This window comes from Oreochromis niloticus, linkage group LG10 (genome assembly GCF_001858045.2).
Source record: "Oreochromis niloticus isolate F11D_XX linkage group LG10, O_niloticus_UMD_NMBU, whole genome shotgun sequence".
Taxonomy (NCBI): Eukaryota; Metazoa; Chordata; class Actinopteri; order Cichliformes; family Cichlidae; genus Oreochromis; species Oreochromis niloticus.
This window is the reverse complement of record NC_031975.2, coordinates 19,108,368-19,124,425: the sequence shown is the minus strand read 5'-3', so window position 1 is coordinate 19,124,425 and position 16,058 is coordinate 19,108,368. Positions and strand designations below refer to the sequence as shown.

The 16,058-nt window shown below is 41.4% G+C and overlaps 2 protein-coding genes and 1 non-coding gene across 4 annotated transcripts; 2 read left to right on the top strand and 1 right to left on the bottom strand.

Annotated features, from left to right (window-relative positions):
* The first annotated feature begins 42 nt into the window (after positions 1-42).
* On the top strand, positions 43-5,189 carry LOC102076248 (ras and Rab interactor 1). Its single transcript, XM_013272434.3, has 6 exons — positions 43-217; positions 777-979; positions 1,077-1,191; positions 2,472-2,544; positions 2,736-2,827; positions 3,220-5,189. The coding sequence occupies exons 2-6, from the start codon at positions 779-781 to the stop codon at positions 4,236-4,238; spliced, it is 1,500 nt and encodes a 499-aa protein (XP_013127888.1). The 5' UTR covers positions 43-217; positions 777-778; the 3' UTR covers positions 4,239-5,189.
* dpp3 (dipeptidyl-peptidase 3) lies at positions 4,716-15,896 on the bottom strand. 2 transcript variants are annotated; one of them, XM_025910726.1, is made up of 19 exons: positions 15,752-15,896; positions 12,188-12,346; positions 11,869-12,013; positions 11,663-11,752; positions 11,259-11,396; positions 10,915-10,989; positions 10,696-10,786; positions 10,468-10,598; positions 10,137-10,267; positions 9,887-9,945; positions 9,069-9,263; positions 8,870-8,982; positions 8,677-8,769; positions 8,397-8,459; positions 8,158-8,282; positions 7,429-7,549; positions 6,993-7,172; positions 6,458-6,620; positions 4,716-5,543 (listed from the first exon to the last, which is right to left on the bottom strand). In XM_025910726.1, the coding sequence occupies exons 1-19, from the start codon at positions 15,892-15,894 to the stop codon at positions 5,401-5,403; spliced, it is 2,358 nt and encodes a 785-aa protein (XP_025766511.1). In that variant the 5' UTR covers positions 15,895-15,896; the 3' UTR covers positions 4,716-5,400. The 2 variants fall into 2 exon arrangements, with proteins under 2 accessions (XP_025766511.1, XP_003447001.1); XM_003446953.4 differs by lacking the exon at positions 15,752-15,896 and adding an exon at positions 15,460-15,622.
* Positions 15,779-15,860, top strand: trnas-gcu (transfer RNA serine (anticodon GCU)). The gene has a single exon. It is a non-coding gene; the product is annotated as a tRNA-Ser (tRNA).
* Positions 15,897-16,058: the final 162 nt, after the last annotated feature.

Sequence of the window (16,058 nt, the reverse complement as noted above, 5' to 3'; positions counted from 1 at the left end):
GACTTGTATTTCCAGGTGAGATCAGGTGGGTGAGGAGGAGGAGGAGGAGGAGGAGCAAAATAGGGCATCTTCAGATCTGAGAGCACACGTCATGACAGGCCAGAGTGAAAGAGAAGTAAACTTCCCATTGTAGTAAAAAAAGCTGGTGGAAGAACACGAAGCATGCCATCATAAAGTGGATCCGGAGGTGCTAAAGGAAGGAGAAGAATCGGGGCAGAGAGGTAGTAAAACAATTTGAGTTGGTTGTTTAAAAATAAGATGAGCGTGCTGTGACACACAATTACATGACTGTAGCGCTAGAAGCCTGCGTGCAGCGCAGTTTGCGGAGGAAACGTGCAAGTTTTAGAGGAATGTACTTCGTGCGGATCCAGACAGAAGTTGACATGTATAGGCTGCGGTCAGATTTAGCGCATTGATGTTTTCATATTAACAAGGATAAGTGTGTCAGTTTGACATTTGCTCCTTTTTTACTTAACATCTAATGACTGTTGTGGCGTTTGTGTTTGCTGTCGGTGTGTCTGTAATTTAAAGATGTTCACCATAGGTTGCTATTTTATTTAAGCTCTGTCTGAGCTGCTGTGCTTTACCAAGTCTGGACTTGCTGGTCCAATCCAGTCAGATTTATGGTACAGGTGTGTGTCTATTTGTGTGCACCAGTCTCACCCGTCTTTCTGTCATGACTGGGATCCAGAAGGATGTCATAACCACCTGTAGCATTATGAGACTGCATGGTGATTTGTAGCATAGTAACTATGTTATTGTATGCATATGTGTTTAGATGGCACAGCAAGAAGAACCCCTGTACGATTTCCCAGAGCCCACCCAAGTATCGGAGCGCAAGCTGTTGCATCAGAGGGGTCAGGGTTCCCTGAAAAACATCAGCGTACTGGACCGTCTCCTGCTTACAGTGCCCGTCTGGCTCCAGCTATCAATCAACCCAGCCACAGCACTGCACATACTGCAGAGGGAGCCTCCCGGGGTCTGAGACACAGATATAACACACATCCACATTTTCTCTCCTACCTTTTCTTATGCACTCCCATTTGCGTTCAGTAATCAGTTGTGTTGTCTTGCAGACGTTCCTGGTGCGAAAGTCTCGCACGTCCCAAAGAAACGTGCTCTGTGTGCGTTTGACGGATGACAGCGTGCCATCGTTTGTTCAGCAGTTTGGTATCAGAGAGGAGCAAGGCAGTAAGAGCATTACCTCAACACTTGGTAGTCTTTGGAAGAGTCCACTCACACTTTAGGACAGCATCTTAACGTTTAATAGAGTGCTGTGAAAAAGTTATTTTGCTTCTTCCTGATTTCTTTTATTCTTTTTGCATATGTGCCATACATATATGTTAGATCATCGAGCAAATGTTAATATTAGACAAAGTAAACACAAAATGCAGTTTTTGATTAGATAATTTCATTGATTAAGGGATCAAAGCTAGGAAGGATGTGTTTGAATTCAGCCATATTAGAGAGTTTAAGTTTGAATGGTCTGCCATGGTATGACATTTTTGCCCAGTCACTTTCTTATTGATGAATCATGAACTCTGAGCTTAACTGAGGCCTGCAGGTCTTTTGATGTTGTTCTTTTTGACCTCTTGGATGAGTCATCGATGTGCTCTCGGAGTAATTTTGGTCAGCTGGCCACTCCTGGGAAGGTTCACCATTGTTTACTCCATATGTGGATAATGGCTCTCACTGTGGTTTGGTGGAGTCTCAAAGCCTTAAAACTGGCTTTGTTACCCTTCCCAGACTGATAGAAGTCAGTGACTTTGTTTCTCAGCTTTTCTTGAGTTTCTTTATATCATGGCATGATCTGTTGCTTTTTGAGATCTTTCAGCCCACATCACTTTGTCAGACAGGTTCGATTTAATTTATTTCCTGATCCAGCAGGTCGGGCAGTAATCAGGCCTGGGAGTGGCTTGTAAAATTGAGCAAAAAAATGTGGTTAATCACAGTTAATTTCTCATTTAACAAGGAGAAGCAACAACACCGTACTTGTGTGCTGGATATAAATGTAAATCGGCATTTTCTTTAATTATATTCTTTTGGCTAGGTATCATATACACCATTTGCTTGATTTTACTTTATTTATTGCAACAAATAAAAAATAAAAAAAATACACACACACAGACCATGATGATTGCAGTGTTGTCAGCCATTCTGAGTCTTATTTAACCTAGCTTTAAAATCTTTTCATTCTGAAGATGCTATAATTAAATATCAGACGGCTTTAAATCTACACTACAACTACACTGCACACTATCATTTCTGTAGTATTACACAGTACTTACACATAAATACTAGTAATTCAGATCAAAGCAAAGATGCCTTTCATTGTGTCTTCTTTTAAAGTAATACTCCAGGCCAAAGACCCAATATTCTAGTCAATAATTCCTCATAAACTGCATTATTAATACCAGCCAGTGTTCCCTCGCACTAAACATCCCTGACATTTGAATTTTCTTCATCCGCAGCTCTGTCTCTGGAGACTTCAGCCATCAGCTTTCCAGATCTTCCAAGACTAATTTCCTTTTACTGTGTTAGCAGGTAAAATGTTGCCTTCCTCATTCTGTTTCCTTAGTGGTTCTTTAGTATAATTTTGATTCTTTAACCTTGTTCGAGTCCTGTTACGTTGCCATCACTTCTTCCTCTTTTTCCACATGAATCCATTCCAATATCCGTTTGTGCAAGAACTAATGCAGATCTTTTTAATCTCTGCGGCGCATGTTTCTTTTCAGAGATGTGCTACCATTCCCTCTGGAGCTTCCTGACGCAATAGCGAGGGCATCATCGCACAAAGAGCTCGAGTCTATCTCACACATGGGAATAGGTTGGTCATTTCATTTTTCCCTGATAGATTTTGTAAGCATGCTCAACTTCAAATACTTTGATCTTCCAGGATTTATTTAAGCACATCATTAATTATGTCTCAGCCGCAGGGTAGCAAGCAAGCACTGGGGGAAGTTTGTGTGTAGGTGTATCTTTTCTGTCCTCTGCTAATTACTTAATTCTTTTATGTATAAAATGTGAATAAAAAAAATCAATAAAATCTATTAAGAAACATGAGTAAACTGCTGTCACAATGATGTTGAATTTATGCAGCTTATAAAATGTTAACTTTACTCAAAATAAATCACTGTTCGCATCAGAATCACAGTAAATTTTGGTTATGATGAACTTATTAAAATAACCAAAACATTTTTTTTTTTTGTTGTTGTGTAGAGTTTTGGAATTCCCACCTAAATGTCCGTGGGCCACGGGAGACACCTAAGCCCCGAAAAGCTAAGGAGAAGAAGCCAGATGTTGCAACCTCAGCCCTGCCCAAGTCTGCACTGCAGTCAAGCTCTGCAGCTCCGTCTGACTCAGCTCCACAGCCAGACTCAGACAACCAGAATAAATCTGCACCTGACTCAGATGCTGCCGCCCAGAAATCGTCTCCAAATTCCACCTTGTTCCACGAGTTTTGCCCGATCACGACGCGTAGTCCCTTAGAGCTGGACTGTGGCTCTGGGCTGGGTGCTCTCTGTTTCATCAACCCTCTTTTCCTGCAGTCTCAGAGCACTTTATCCAGACGGCGCATGTTCAAGCACAGCCTCAAAGTCCGGGTTTCAACAGAGACATCGACCATGCTGTCGCCCCCGCTTGCTCCACCACCTCCGCCACCTCTAATGCCAAAAACCAAGGGGAGGCGTAAAGCCCAGAAGAGCGGACAGGAAACACTCGAGCTGAGAAAAGGCCAGACTGCTCAAGACGGCCATACCCAGCCGGTAACGCAGAACAATCCCAGCGGTGCTCAACTGCAGCCTTCATCAGTAATTCCTCACATCCAGCCAGGGATGCAGGAGCAGCAGATGGAAGCACGCCAAAGTAAAGAGCGAGTGAAAGAAGAGGAGGCTACTGCTCAGCCACCAGCTATAAAGGAGCATCTCCCAGATGACTCTGACTACATGAAACCCTGTCCAATAATCAGTGTCCCTAATTGTGCCTCACTGTCGCCTAAGCCACCTCCTCTTTTCCCCAAAATGTCTCAATCCCTCTCTCCTCGTGACTCTCCCAGTGCTTCTCCCTCTCTTTCCCCTTATCAGTCCCCATCTGTATCTCCCAAGACGCACATTTCTCTGTCCCCTAATGACTCACCCAGCCTGTCTCCCTCCCATTCGCCTTATCAGTCCCCATCTCTTTCTCCTAAGGTCCCCTACTCTCTCTCTCCCCCTTCATCTCCCTACCCTTCTCTCCGTTGATAGAGCAGACCAGCGATACATACTCCACTCCTTCAACACCGGATCAGTTGAGATCAGACAGTGAAGCTGAAGAGAAGGAGGAAGCACAAGTGATTGAAAACAATGACAAGGATGGAGAATACAAAGAAGATCAGCACAAAAAGAGGGAAAAGGTTGAAGAGGATGACTCTGTGTTACAAATGAATGCTGCTTCAGTAAACGATAGGGAGAGCTGCAGTACTGAAGAAATGGCAGAAACTCCTGATAGGTCCGACAAACAGGCCGATGGTACAAAAGCATCTAACGAGCAAACAGGTTAAACTGCCTTTCAATCATATTACTAATCCCTGGGATTACTTCAGAATGCCAGTAGTTCCTTCAGGGTGACTCTTTATTGTTAAAATGTAGTAAAAGTGAGTTTATGAAAATGAAACCTGCTATGATTCTGGAAGGAAAGAAAAATACCACCCAGATCTTATCAAATTGATTTTTTTTTTATTTGTTCAGATTCAACATCAAAAATACTTACTCCAACTCACCAGAAGAGGAATAACACTAATCCAATATGCCTTAATACCAAACTGTGCAAAAAAATAACATGAAGTATTACTTTGCCTTACAGTCAACATTAAGTTGTCACTGGAGCTAGTTAACAGTCTAAACCTCTCAAGTCATTAACACAGAAATGGACATAACTAAAAAGGATCAGCTGTGAAGATTGTAAAATCTGTAGCCAAGAGTTGACTGTAAAAAGTATTCACTTCAATCACTTTGAGTTACCATAACGATTTGTAAAAGCATTTTTTTCAACGCCTTAACCATTTTTAAGTGTCAGGTTACATTAGTTTAGTTCTTACTTCTCATTAGAAAAGTGTTTGCCAAAGACATCTGCAAGAGTGATGAGCTATTAATAATAATCTCACTCATTTGTATCTGACAGTTCTCATCAGAAACAGACCTGACACTGAACCAGAGTGCTTAAGAATCAGTTGGTGCTTGAAAAGTTGTGGCTGCTCTGGCTCTATGGCTTTATTGGATGTAAGAAAGAATCATTCTGCTATTGCATACAGTTACAAAGGAAAAAAAAAGAAAAAAAAAAAAAAAAAGAACCCCCCCCACAAAAATCTGATTTCTGTTGGTATTTTTTGGAAATTACGGAGCAGATTCTCCCTCCACCCATACATCAACACCAGCAGGGAGCGTCTTGTTTGCTCAGCTCCAGCAGGCTGGACTCCAGCTGCTCTGCATCGTCTTGGAAGCGCTCGGTAAAGGAGCGAATCAAACCTGCTGCGCTGCCTTCGTATTCCACCAGCTCAACACTATCCCCTGGAAATCAAACGCACACAGACTGAATGATTAACTCTGGCAGAACAGGGCTAATTCACTTGTTTGTATGCTTGTATAACTGTTGTCTGTCACAACAACAAGTTGAACAGTTAAAATATTTTTAATGCCATTTGTACAATTGTTAATATTTCTATGCAAGGATGAAGCAGTGCCATTACAGATTTGACACATGTTGTCTTTAAGCAAACTCCAAAAAGGTATTTTTGGAAGCTTCCAAATAAAACTTGGATATAGAGAAGCGTAATCCTCCATTATCTCACAATACTATATTAATCAGATTTAACATTTTGGGATATGTAAAAATCACACACATTGTGATTTATCTCCTTTTTTCAACTGAAAATAATGTAGACACTGAACTCAATCAAGTCAATATGTTTTATCCAACCAGATAAGTTTATATTACCAGTTTTTTGCTGCAAAATGAGATTGACTGACACTAAAAGCTGCCATAAGACCATCTATCAGTCTGTAATTGAAAGGGGAGATAAGCTGGCAAATGCATTCAACCTGTTTCTGATCAATCAGTCCAAGTCAGGCTGCGAATGTTTGCAGAACGCTTGCCTTCTATCAGCCAACCTGTGCAATTGCCTTGTGATCAGTTGCAATTGGTAACAGAATGTCAAAAAAAAAAAAAAAAAAAAAAAAAAAAAAAAAAAAAAAAAAAAAAAAATTCTGAGCCCTCTTATTTGCAGTATTCCAATAGTGTTTTAATATTGATACCTTATTACCATGCAAATTATCGCGATACTATGCTGTGTCGATTCCCACGCTGCCAACCCTAATCATCACATGCTTATGAATAGTTTTATGGAAGTGAAAACAGCTAGACCGGTTATCAAACATAAATAAATCAATCAGACAGCACCTTGTTAAAACAGTCATTTACATACCGCTGATTCTTGTGTTGGCTTGAACAAACATCTTGCGAGCCTCCTTCCTCAGCAGGACCGTCTCGCGCAGGCGCAAAAAGTTGTGAGCGCCAGTGTCGCTTACAGTGGAGTAGTTGTCATAGACAGCCCTGCCTCCTTCCACGTCCGCCGTCGACTTAAAGACCTACAAATCAGTTTACAAACTGGATTCAGTTTAACAGCATACTGGGTGAAATCAACTGAAAGACGACAATAAAGCTTAGATGATGGCTTAGATAAACTTAGGTGGAAAGTTTGGATCAATCTATAATACATATAAGGTTTTGTTCTTACAAGTTGCAAAGAAAGTTATAAAAGCTTGACTCATTTCATTGTTTTGTTCAATCCTCAAACTTAAATCCTAACTAAAAGTTACTGCATTAGTCAATAATACACAAATTCTCTGATTTTAATACAAAAACAAATAGAGTGTGGTGTAGTGGTGCATGAAGCTGTCAAATCTGTTCTAGTGAATTATTTTTTATTTGCATTCATTAATTGGTGAAGCATTGATTACCTGCAGTTTACAAAGGAACCTATGGATGGCGTTCTTGCCCACGGTGGGGATTTTGCTTCGGTCCAGTGTAATTCGTGCATCAGGCTTGCCATCTTCTCCTGTTACTTCCTCCAGGCCCACCAGGCCCTCTCCAGCCTCCAGCAGCACGCGTAGGATGACGAATCGAGCCTGCATGTGAGCCTGAAGCAAACATAACGCCACATACATTTGACATACTGTCTACACCTCCTGATGCTCATAAAAGAAAAAAAAAATAAATAAACAAAAAAAACGCTGAAATTTACCATCAACTTATTTATAAAAATGACAGATGTATGGAGAGTTGATGTTTTTATGCTTGATTGTAGAAACTGTTCACCTAATACTTTGCAACTTTGAAGAAGGAGTGAAAAGAGGCCACTAGTAAGTGGAAAGTTGCTCAGTGAGCAGACATTACCTGTCTCCAGCTCTTGCTGTCAGGTGTGTAGAACTCCAGGCCCAGCAGTCCCGCTCTGACCATGCTGAGCCAGTTTATGTACACCACATCATCTGCATCCTGTCCCTCATGGCCAAAAATACTGGCACAGAAACACAGACGTAAACACACCGAACCCACCGAGAATCAGCCACACTCTTCAACATAAATAATAACCACTCCCTCCAAACTACTTATATGTATATATAGATCCATCCATGTCCACAAACAAAAGACTGAAAAATAAAAGTAAAAGCAAATTGCTGCTTAAAGTTTCCAAACATCTAAATAAAGTGATCACTATTTCACTTGGCTCTGGAGTTTATTTTTTTTATATTCATTACATATTTAAATAGGTTGAAAGCCTTTGTTTGTGTTCCCAAAAGACTCTTGGACCCCCCAAATATTTTCCCAGCTGCAAAAATCTGTCAGTTTATGGAAATTTCAGGGAGTCTTTAAAATCTAAATTTGACTGTTATTTTCTTATTTATACGGTTTATTTTATCTTCTTTATCTTTACTTTATGTGCAATATTTGCTTCTCTACATGAAATATTGAGGGGGCTCTGAGCCTAAGAATTTCACTGCTGGGAGTGATGGGCCATTGATACCTGTAGATGCCAATTCTAAAACCTTTTGGCTAATGTGGTTCCTATATGAGATGTTTTAGTATAACACATATTTATTACAAGATACAGTGTGCGGGACATACCTGAGCACTTGTTTGTTGAGGCACAAATAGAGTCCGACACACTCAGCGCGGCATTCTTCATAAGAAGAAGCAATTGTGGAGAACTTACTGTCCCAGGTCTCGCTGCCCCGATACCAGCTGGACACCTGAAACATACGTTCACACATTAAGTCTCTCTTTTATTCAGCAACTGAAAACTAAAGCATGAAAATGGCCATTAGATTTTAAAACCAGACTGGAAGGTGCACACAAAAACTCACCGGTTCACCGGTCTCTGGGTTGATCACCTTACTTTGGTCAAAGTTAAACTTGCCCTTGTCATCCTATGGATGGAGATTGAGGACAAATAGAAAACTAGATTTATTCACTGATATTTTATTTTATTTATTTATTTTTTATTGTCCAGAAAAAAAAAAAAAAAAAAAATATCATTAAATGAAACATTTTACAAAGAGGAACTGACTAGATCTGCTGCTCTTAACACCACAGGAAGTAAAAATACTGATATAAGCAATTAATAAGTATGCATGTCTGACAGACCTGGACAAACAGCTTTCCGCTCCCATGACCAAGAAGCTCGTGAAGTCCAACCTGCACTTCGAACGACGGGCCCTTCCATTTGATAAACAAATCCTGGCGAAAACAGACGAATCAGGAGAACGTATTATTACACAGGTGTGTGAATGGAAAAGAGAGATGGTGTTTAAGAGAATCAGAAAAATGTGTAAAATACCTTGTCCCCCTCCTCCAGGAAGGTCAGTTTTTCTTTTTGCGTTGCATAAGCTACAGCCAGCACATTACCAAGCGACACGTTTTTAAAGCCCTCTGTCTGTCTGATGTCATCATCTATATAAAAACAAACAAACAAGCTCAATGCTGTAATTAAGCTGGAGTCAGCTGTTTGACAGTGTCAGAGACTTCTGCACACGTACAGTTGGGGATGTTGATGCCAGCTGGTATTCCACTCCCAGCGAAGGTGAGAACGTCCAGTGAGGTGAAGTCCGGTTTAAGGAACGTATCCTTCTCAAACTCCTGCGGCCAAGGCAACTCAGGAAGCAAGACTTCTGCTGAACTCACCAGTTTGGCGAAACGCTCACTCATCGCCTTGTTCACAACGGCCACAAAACCTAAAACAGCATGACACAATAAACTTAGGAAATCAAATCCATCACGTAATTTTTTAATGCTTATTTCCAGTTCTGTATTTTTATTTTTCAACTCTACTGGAATAGTTTTGTATGACTCACAGCTTAAAGTAATTGTTATTCATCCATCCCTTGGTGCACACACACTCAGATTTTCCACCGTTTGAAACGAGCTTTTTTAGCTCCCTTCCCCCTCCCTTTAACACAAATTTTTGCTGGTCGGCATGTGCCTGAAATAACCATATAAGTGATCGCCACTCTCACTGACATCACACAGAGCCAAGAGTAGATTGGGGGAGAGAAAAAAAAAAAAAAAAAAAAAAAAAAAAAAAAATGGACACTTGGACATATGCTGCCCAAATTAGATCCAGCATTTCAACAGTAGTACTAAACATCCTTTACAGTGTGCGTTTATTTAAAGACCCACAGGCTGCAATTACTATTGGGGCAAAACACTGAAATTTATCCATGGAGATGCTAAGTCCTTCTACTTAAGTAAGCTCAGCCAACCAGCAGGACATAAAACCCGCAAAGACCCATAAGATCACAGCTTGCACAACAATATTCATGACAGTATCGCTCTTCTTCACCAGCTTGGCAATTACCTTCAAACTCTCCTCTGGAGCCAAATGGGTCTCTGTAGCTCTCGATGAAACCTATATAACTGAGAGAAAGCAAGGAAATGAAGGGATAATGAGTGCAAAAGTCAGAATGAGTTTTATGGGTAGTAAACAGGCAGGAAATATAATAAATCAATTTCACTGTGCAGCAGAATTTAAACGGTGCTAAAATAGTCCCTCTCTAAAATTCATAGGGATCTCATAAATGTACTGTGCTGTTGATTAGTGGACTCACCTCTCCACAATTGGCCCCTTGTCTTTAATCCAGTAGCGCGAACCCTCTTTATGTGCTTCAATGGAGCCTAAGGTGAAGCTGCGCGTGTACTCTTCAAGCATCTTCCTCTGGTTCTCATTGGCAGCATAGGCCTGCAAGACATTCACAAACAAAACAAAAATTTTATAACTAGAACTCTGACAAACATTTTTTCGTTGCCATTCACTCATAATCTTCTCGTAAAGACAATTACAGATATTTTACTAACCCAACTTTATGTTTTAGATTTAAATTATAAAACTAGTATTCATTTAAGCTCCCATCGCCGAGCACACATTCTTAGCTGTCTCACCTGTGCTTTTTCAAGATAATAGCAGACTTTTTCCATGATAGGGCTATAGTCTCCCCTCTTCACAGTGAACTCTTTGTCTTCAAAGCTGAAGCTGCCACAGCAGGACTCGCACTCCCCATCCACTGCGCAGTCTGTGAACCATTTATTTATTTTAATTAATATATATTGGAATACTTTTAGCATGCCATTTTTTCCCCTTTGTTTTGGCTTTTTTAACTGCAGTTTGACCTTTTTGCACAGCTGAAGCCAAGCGGACCTCATAGCAGGTTTTCCCTCCATCTTCCTTCTTAAACAGACGCGTGTTGTAGGCAGACAGTTTCTAGAAACAAGCGACGAGATAAACTGAGTCAGACTCAAAGGCAGATTAAAAACACATTTATTATAAGAAGGAGATTAAAAGCGATAAAAGAAACAAAAATATAAATACATTTAAAAGATTTATTTTACTTTTGAGTCGAGGAACTTCTGAGCCAGCTCAGCATCCTCCAGGCAGCAGTTTCCTGAGAAATAGGTGGTTATTCCCTGAAGCAAACAAAAACAAATCGAGTCAATGAGCCATGCATCCTCTCACAGGGAACAAGCATATTTACTGCTTTCCTAAAAGGCAGATAAAATCTCAGAAATAAGAGGGGAAAAAAGAAGTCAAAATAAAACCAAAGAGAACAAAACTTGTGCAGCTGAGGCCAAAACCATTTGTCACATTTCTCCCATCTATGAAAACCACTGGCTATTTAATCAAAATTGTTAACCAGCCAGCCTGCACTTTGCTTTAAATGATTAAAAGATCCCACCTTGTCGCCCAGCCCCAGCTGTTTCTGTCTGTTTTCCAGCGAGTAGAGGAGACAGGAGCAGCTGTCCCATAGAGCCTCCATTTCAGCCGGCTGCTCCTGAAAGGCCTGGCTGGCCCAAACCAGCGCTTTCAGCTTGTCCTAGTGTACATGCCACAGATGCAGACAGCTTAAAAGACAGCAGCATTGTTTTCAATGATAAACACAGATTACACTATATCAGGCACACTTGTTCTGACCACCACTGATATTTTTCAGGTTTCTAAAGTTACATTTTGTTAGCTTCGTGTTTACAAAAAAATGTTGTTTACGCTCTACGAAGCTGCTTTTACAGTTGTCCTCAACCTATAATCTGGTTAAAAAGTATCTAAACTGGAATGGCAACTCTTACTGCAGGTCTTTTTTACCTTAGGCAGATTTGGGATGAACTTTGTGTCTCCAAAAGACTTGTAGTTGCCCATGTTTGCATACAGACCTGCTGCATACACCAGAAAGGCCTGAATATCATAAACGAGAAAACATCGTAGAAACATTTTTATATGACTGCAGCCGTTTGTGGATGAAAGCTTGTTTTAGAAAGAAATGAAACGGCAGAGACGGCGAGGCCGTGTACCTGATACTCCTCAGAGCTGAGCCCAGCTGCTGTGGCGACCTGTTCCAGCTGTGCAGGCGTCTGCTTCCTGAAGATTCTCTGAAGCAAGACAAAGATGTTTGCAGACTCGGGGGATGTCTGCAGCAGTACTGCCAGACCACCATACCTAAGACAAACGTTCAAACAGATGTATTTTTATTTGTTATTTTTAAAACCAGCAGGACAGCAAATTTTAAATAACCTGAAGTCTTGTTGTTTCAAGAAGGTGAAAGCTGTAATTTCACAGTGGTGCTTCCATTTAGAGGCTCAACATTCTCACATCTTTGCATTAGTAACATACCAAGATGCGCGTGACAGGTAATGGGCATACATCTTCTCCTGAGGTGAAAGCAAACGAAAGGCCTCGCTGCAGTCAAGTGCGGAGATTCCAATGTCATTTGGGAGGTAGTACTGGGAGTCCACCATCTTGAGTCTGAACGTTAACACTGGCGATAAGGTACTGTAGAGCAGGGAAGGAAAGTGGGGAAATATGTTAGGAGGAAATGTGGGACAGCAAGATAAGTGGTGCTTCAAGTTAGAACCTACAACTTTTTTTTTTTAAACCGTGGGCTCGGGAAGTATTTGCACACCTGTCTCTGTCAGGCAGGATACGCAGTGTAGAACAGCTTGTGTACGATACAAACACACTGATATTTACTTGCAACAGTCCTACAGATACTAGAATGACTTCTATATATATAATTATTTTAAGATTCTTTTTAAGAGTTTGTTTATAATTCTGTATATAGAAGATAAAATCTTGAATAGCTTTGATCTTAAACTGTTTGCCAGCTTCTTGTTCTTCCTCTTCTTTTGGTTGGTCCCTTTAGGGGTCACATTAGGTCATCTCACCTAATATCTAGCATCCTCCTCTGCCACACCAATCCTTGAACTTCTTCTGTGGTTGTCTTCTTTTTCTCCTCCCTTTGCAGCTCCATATTCAACATCCTTTGTCCATTATATCCACTCCTCCTCTGCGCATGTCCAAAACATCTCAGCCTTGTCTCTCTAACTTTGTCTCCTAACTGGTGACAGTTAGTTCATTTCTGAACTTATCCATCCTAAGAGGTAAGGGTGAGGTGGTGGATAGGTGTGGAAAGGGGGGGAGACGAAGGGGATGGGTGTGTGTCTTTATGTAAAACTGATGTCTGTGTGTCCCCTCCATTTTAATATCAATCCGATTTTCAGTCATACTCAGCTTTTTACACATCATACACTCACACACCAACACATACACCGAACATATCTCTTTCAACGCAGAGTGGAAGGAAGAGAGGGCAGGTCACACCATTCCCAGGTTGGTTCGCAGGTCAGGCTGGCTGCATATCAGCTTCGCTGCTGGTTCGGTAGCCATCTGCTCAACCTGCAAATAGGTATGCGTCATGGTTTTGTGTTTGTGTCACATGGCTTGGGCGTTGTTGTCTGGGGTAGCTCTGCCAGGCGGTTTTTAGTTGCCTGCATCCTTGGGTCCCCGTTTTTGGCTCATGCCAGGATGGCGGACATCCGGAGAGGTGGGCTGTCTGTTGCCTCTGACTTTTTGGGACTCTTGCACTTTCTCTCTCCTTCTTCCATTGGGGTGGGCACATGGTTGCCATTGAGATCTGTAGCCTTAGGTCTTCAGTACTCTTGTGGTGGGAGGCCCCAAAAAACTTCTCTTTGGCTTGTTGGGTGTGTTATTGCAATTTCTTGCCATCATTATCATGACACACACATGCGCGCACATTTGGGCAACCCACTGTGCTTTTCTACATTTGCTCTGTCTCCTCTTTATAGTTCTCTTATTTTCTCCCCCTTTCTTTTTTCTGTCTGTCTTTTCCCCTGCCTGTTAGCTCTGACATTGATATAATTTGGAACTGCTGTGAAAAATAATAGTATAAATAATAACAGAAATAAATAGATAAAGGAAGAAGAAAAATGAACAAGCAGCCTATAGAGCAGGGGTGGGGGAACTCCAGGCCTTGATCCAACATAGCTGATTTAAATGGCTAAATTACCTCCTCAACATGTCCTGAAGTTCTCCAGAGGCCTGGTAATGAACTAATCATTTGACTCAGGTGTGTTGACCCAGGGTCCTATCTAACACGGCACGACACGACACTGGCCCTTGAGGTCTGTAGTTCCCCAACCCTGCTACAGAGAGTCTACAGAGCTCCTCAAGCAAACATGTTTGTCACAACAGTATATTTAGATCATAAATCTGATTGCAAAAGCTGCCAGACTGGACAGGCTTAAAAGAAAAAATACATACCAGGTCTCACTCTTGCACATCTTCCCTTTCAGTTTTGCTGCCATCCTTTTGTCACAAATTATTACTGGCACTCATCTCCACCACTCCCAGCTCAACCCCGCCTGCACTTGCTTCTTGACCCCTCTTGTGCACAGTTCGTCCCTTTAACATCTTTACTGCCTCTACTTCATGCATCTTCACTGTTACAAGTGCTTCCTTCTCATTCACACACACGCGCATTCTTGTCTTGCTTCAAAGACTTTCATTACTCTTGTCTCCACAACATACTTCCACCTCTCCAGTCTCTCTTCCACCTGCTCTATATTCTCACTGCAGCTCCCAAAGCTGGAGGCTCCCATCTGACCTCATCTGTCAGCCTGCCCATCAATGCTGCAAACAGGAAAGGGCTCAGATCTCTGATGTAATTCCACCCCCACCTTAACATCATCTGTCACCCCTACCACACCACACCTCACTTACCTCATACATGTCCTTCGCCACCCTCACATTCTTGTCTGCCACTCCTGAATTCCTCATGTTGTACTATAGTTGGTCTCTTGGTACCCTAATATACTCAGATTTTCAGTTTGCAATAAAACACAAAGGACTTCACCTAATGATTTTAGTTCCCAAATAAGTTTTTAATGATTCTTAGAAATTAACACTAATTCTTTAATAGATTGCCCTGCCCACTATGCCCTACATATTTTTTTTAAATGTACTTCAGTTGGGAGCTGCAGTGGTTAAAATAGAGCATAGTGCAGTGGCAAGTAAATTAAGATAAGATAAGCTTTATTGACATTGTAGGCACAAGCGTACAAAGAAACTAGAATTACATGAATTGAAGTGTGGTTATATTTCATATTTCAGAGAAGCAGTAAAGAGAGAAGCTTTTGTGACAGCAGGCGCTGATCGTCCAGTGAACCTTGACTTACGGGATCGTGGCACAGATTCAAAATCAGTTAATATTACTCGAGCCTGTTTTATTTTCCGTTTCACTTTCCCCCCAAAAAACTACAGTAACTGATATGAAGAGAAGCGTCTACACACGAAAAGAAATCCTGATTGTGTCTCTTCTAAAATCAGCAGCCTACTAACACCAACACAACGATAGTACATGTCTGAATTAAGTATGAATACAGAGGCTACAGCTAACTGAATAACGTTAGCTTCCTGAGTGCATGCTAAGACGCCTGCACTTAAAGACTCGGCGACTTCTGTAAACAAAACAATAAATCACAAAATGTGCAAGTCATTAATCGGTGTGGCTGTCTGCTAACTGATACACAAGTGAGATATATATATAAATATAAATAAAGGTAAAAGTCAACTCAAAAACTCGTTACCTTGATTCCGTTATAGCTCTGAGCGAACGTCAAATTGCAGTCTCACGCTGCACACTTCCTATATTCATTCAACGAGAGAACCAGCCCTCAGCCAATCACAGGTTATATATCGTGGCCGATGGAAACTTTAGCCAATCACTGAGCGGCTATGCCGAGCTTTTTAACGCCTTTCACAATGTGAATTTGAACAAGATTAAGTTTGAAGAACACCGTCATCAACCACAGCAGGAAGGTTCAGGAAATGCTAACACGAAACAGAGACTATAGTAGTCAGATAGGTGTGTATATGTACCAAAGTCTTCGTAAGGGTAGAGCACATGACGAGGTGGCCGAGTGGTTAAGGCGATGGACTGCTAATCCATTGTGCTCTGCACGCGTGGGTTCGAATCCCATCCTCGTCGGTCTCATTTTACAGGCACGAAAAATTTTGAACATTGTTCGTCCCGGATACATTCTCGCTTAATGCTGCTAAACATGAGTTATTCAGTCGCACAACCGGAACATCGAAGGGTCAAAATCCTACAAACTCGTTGGGCTATCACTCAACAGCGCCCCCTGCCCTTCCTGACAGCCCCACACCATCTCCTCTTCTTCATTTC

What these genes read in the sequence shown, in the direction of transcription:
- LOC102076248 (XM_013272434.3), top strand. Translation starts at nt 779, where the DNA reads ATGGCACAGCAAGAAGAACCCCTGTACGATTTCCCAGAGCCCACCCAA. An exon ending in TATCAGAGAGGAGCAAGGCA is followed by an intron (nt 1,192 to 2,471) that starts GTAAGAGCATTA and finishes CTTCATCCGCAG; the next exon opens with CTCTGTCTCTGGAGACTTCA. An exon ending in TCCTTTTACTGTGTTAGCAG is followed by an intron (nt 2,545 to 2,735) that starts GTAAAATGTTGC and finishes GTTTCTTTTCAG; the next exon opens with AGATGTGCTACCATTCCCTC.
- dpp3 (XM_025910726.1), bottom strand. Translation starts at nt 15,894, where the DNA reads ATGTTCAAAATTTTTCGTGCCTGTAAAATGAGACCGACGAGGATGGGA. An exon ending in ATTATCTTGAAAAAGCACAG is followed by an intron (nt 10,268 to 10,467) that starts GTGAGACAGCTA and finishes AATGTCTTGCAG; the next exon opens with GCCTATGCTGCCAATGAGAA. An exon ending in GCGGAAAGCTGTTTGTCCAG is followed by an intron (nt 8,460 to 8,676) that starts GTCTGTCAGACA and finishes CTCCATCCATAG; the next exon opens with GATGACAAGGGCAAGTTTAA.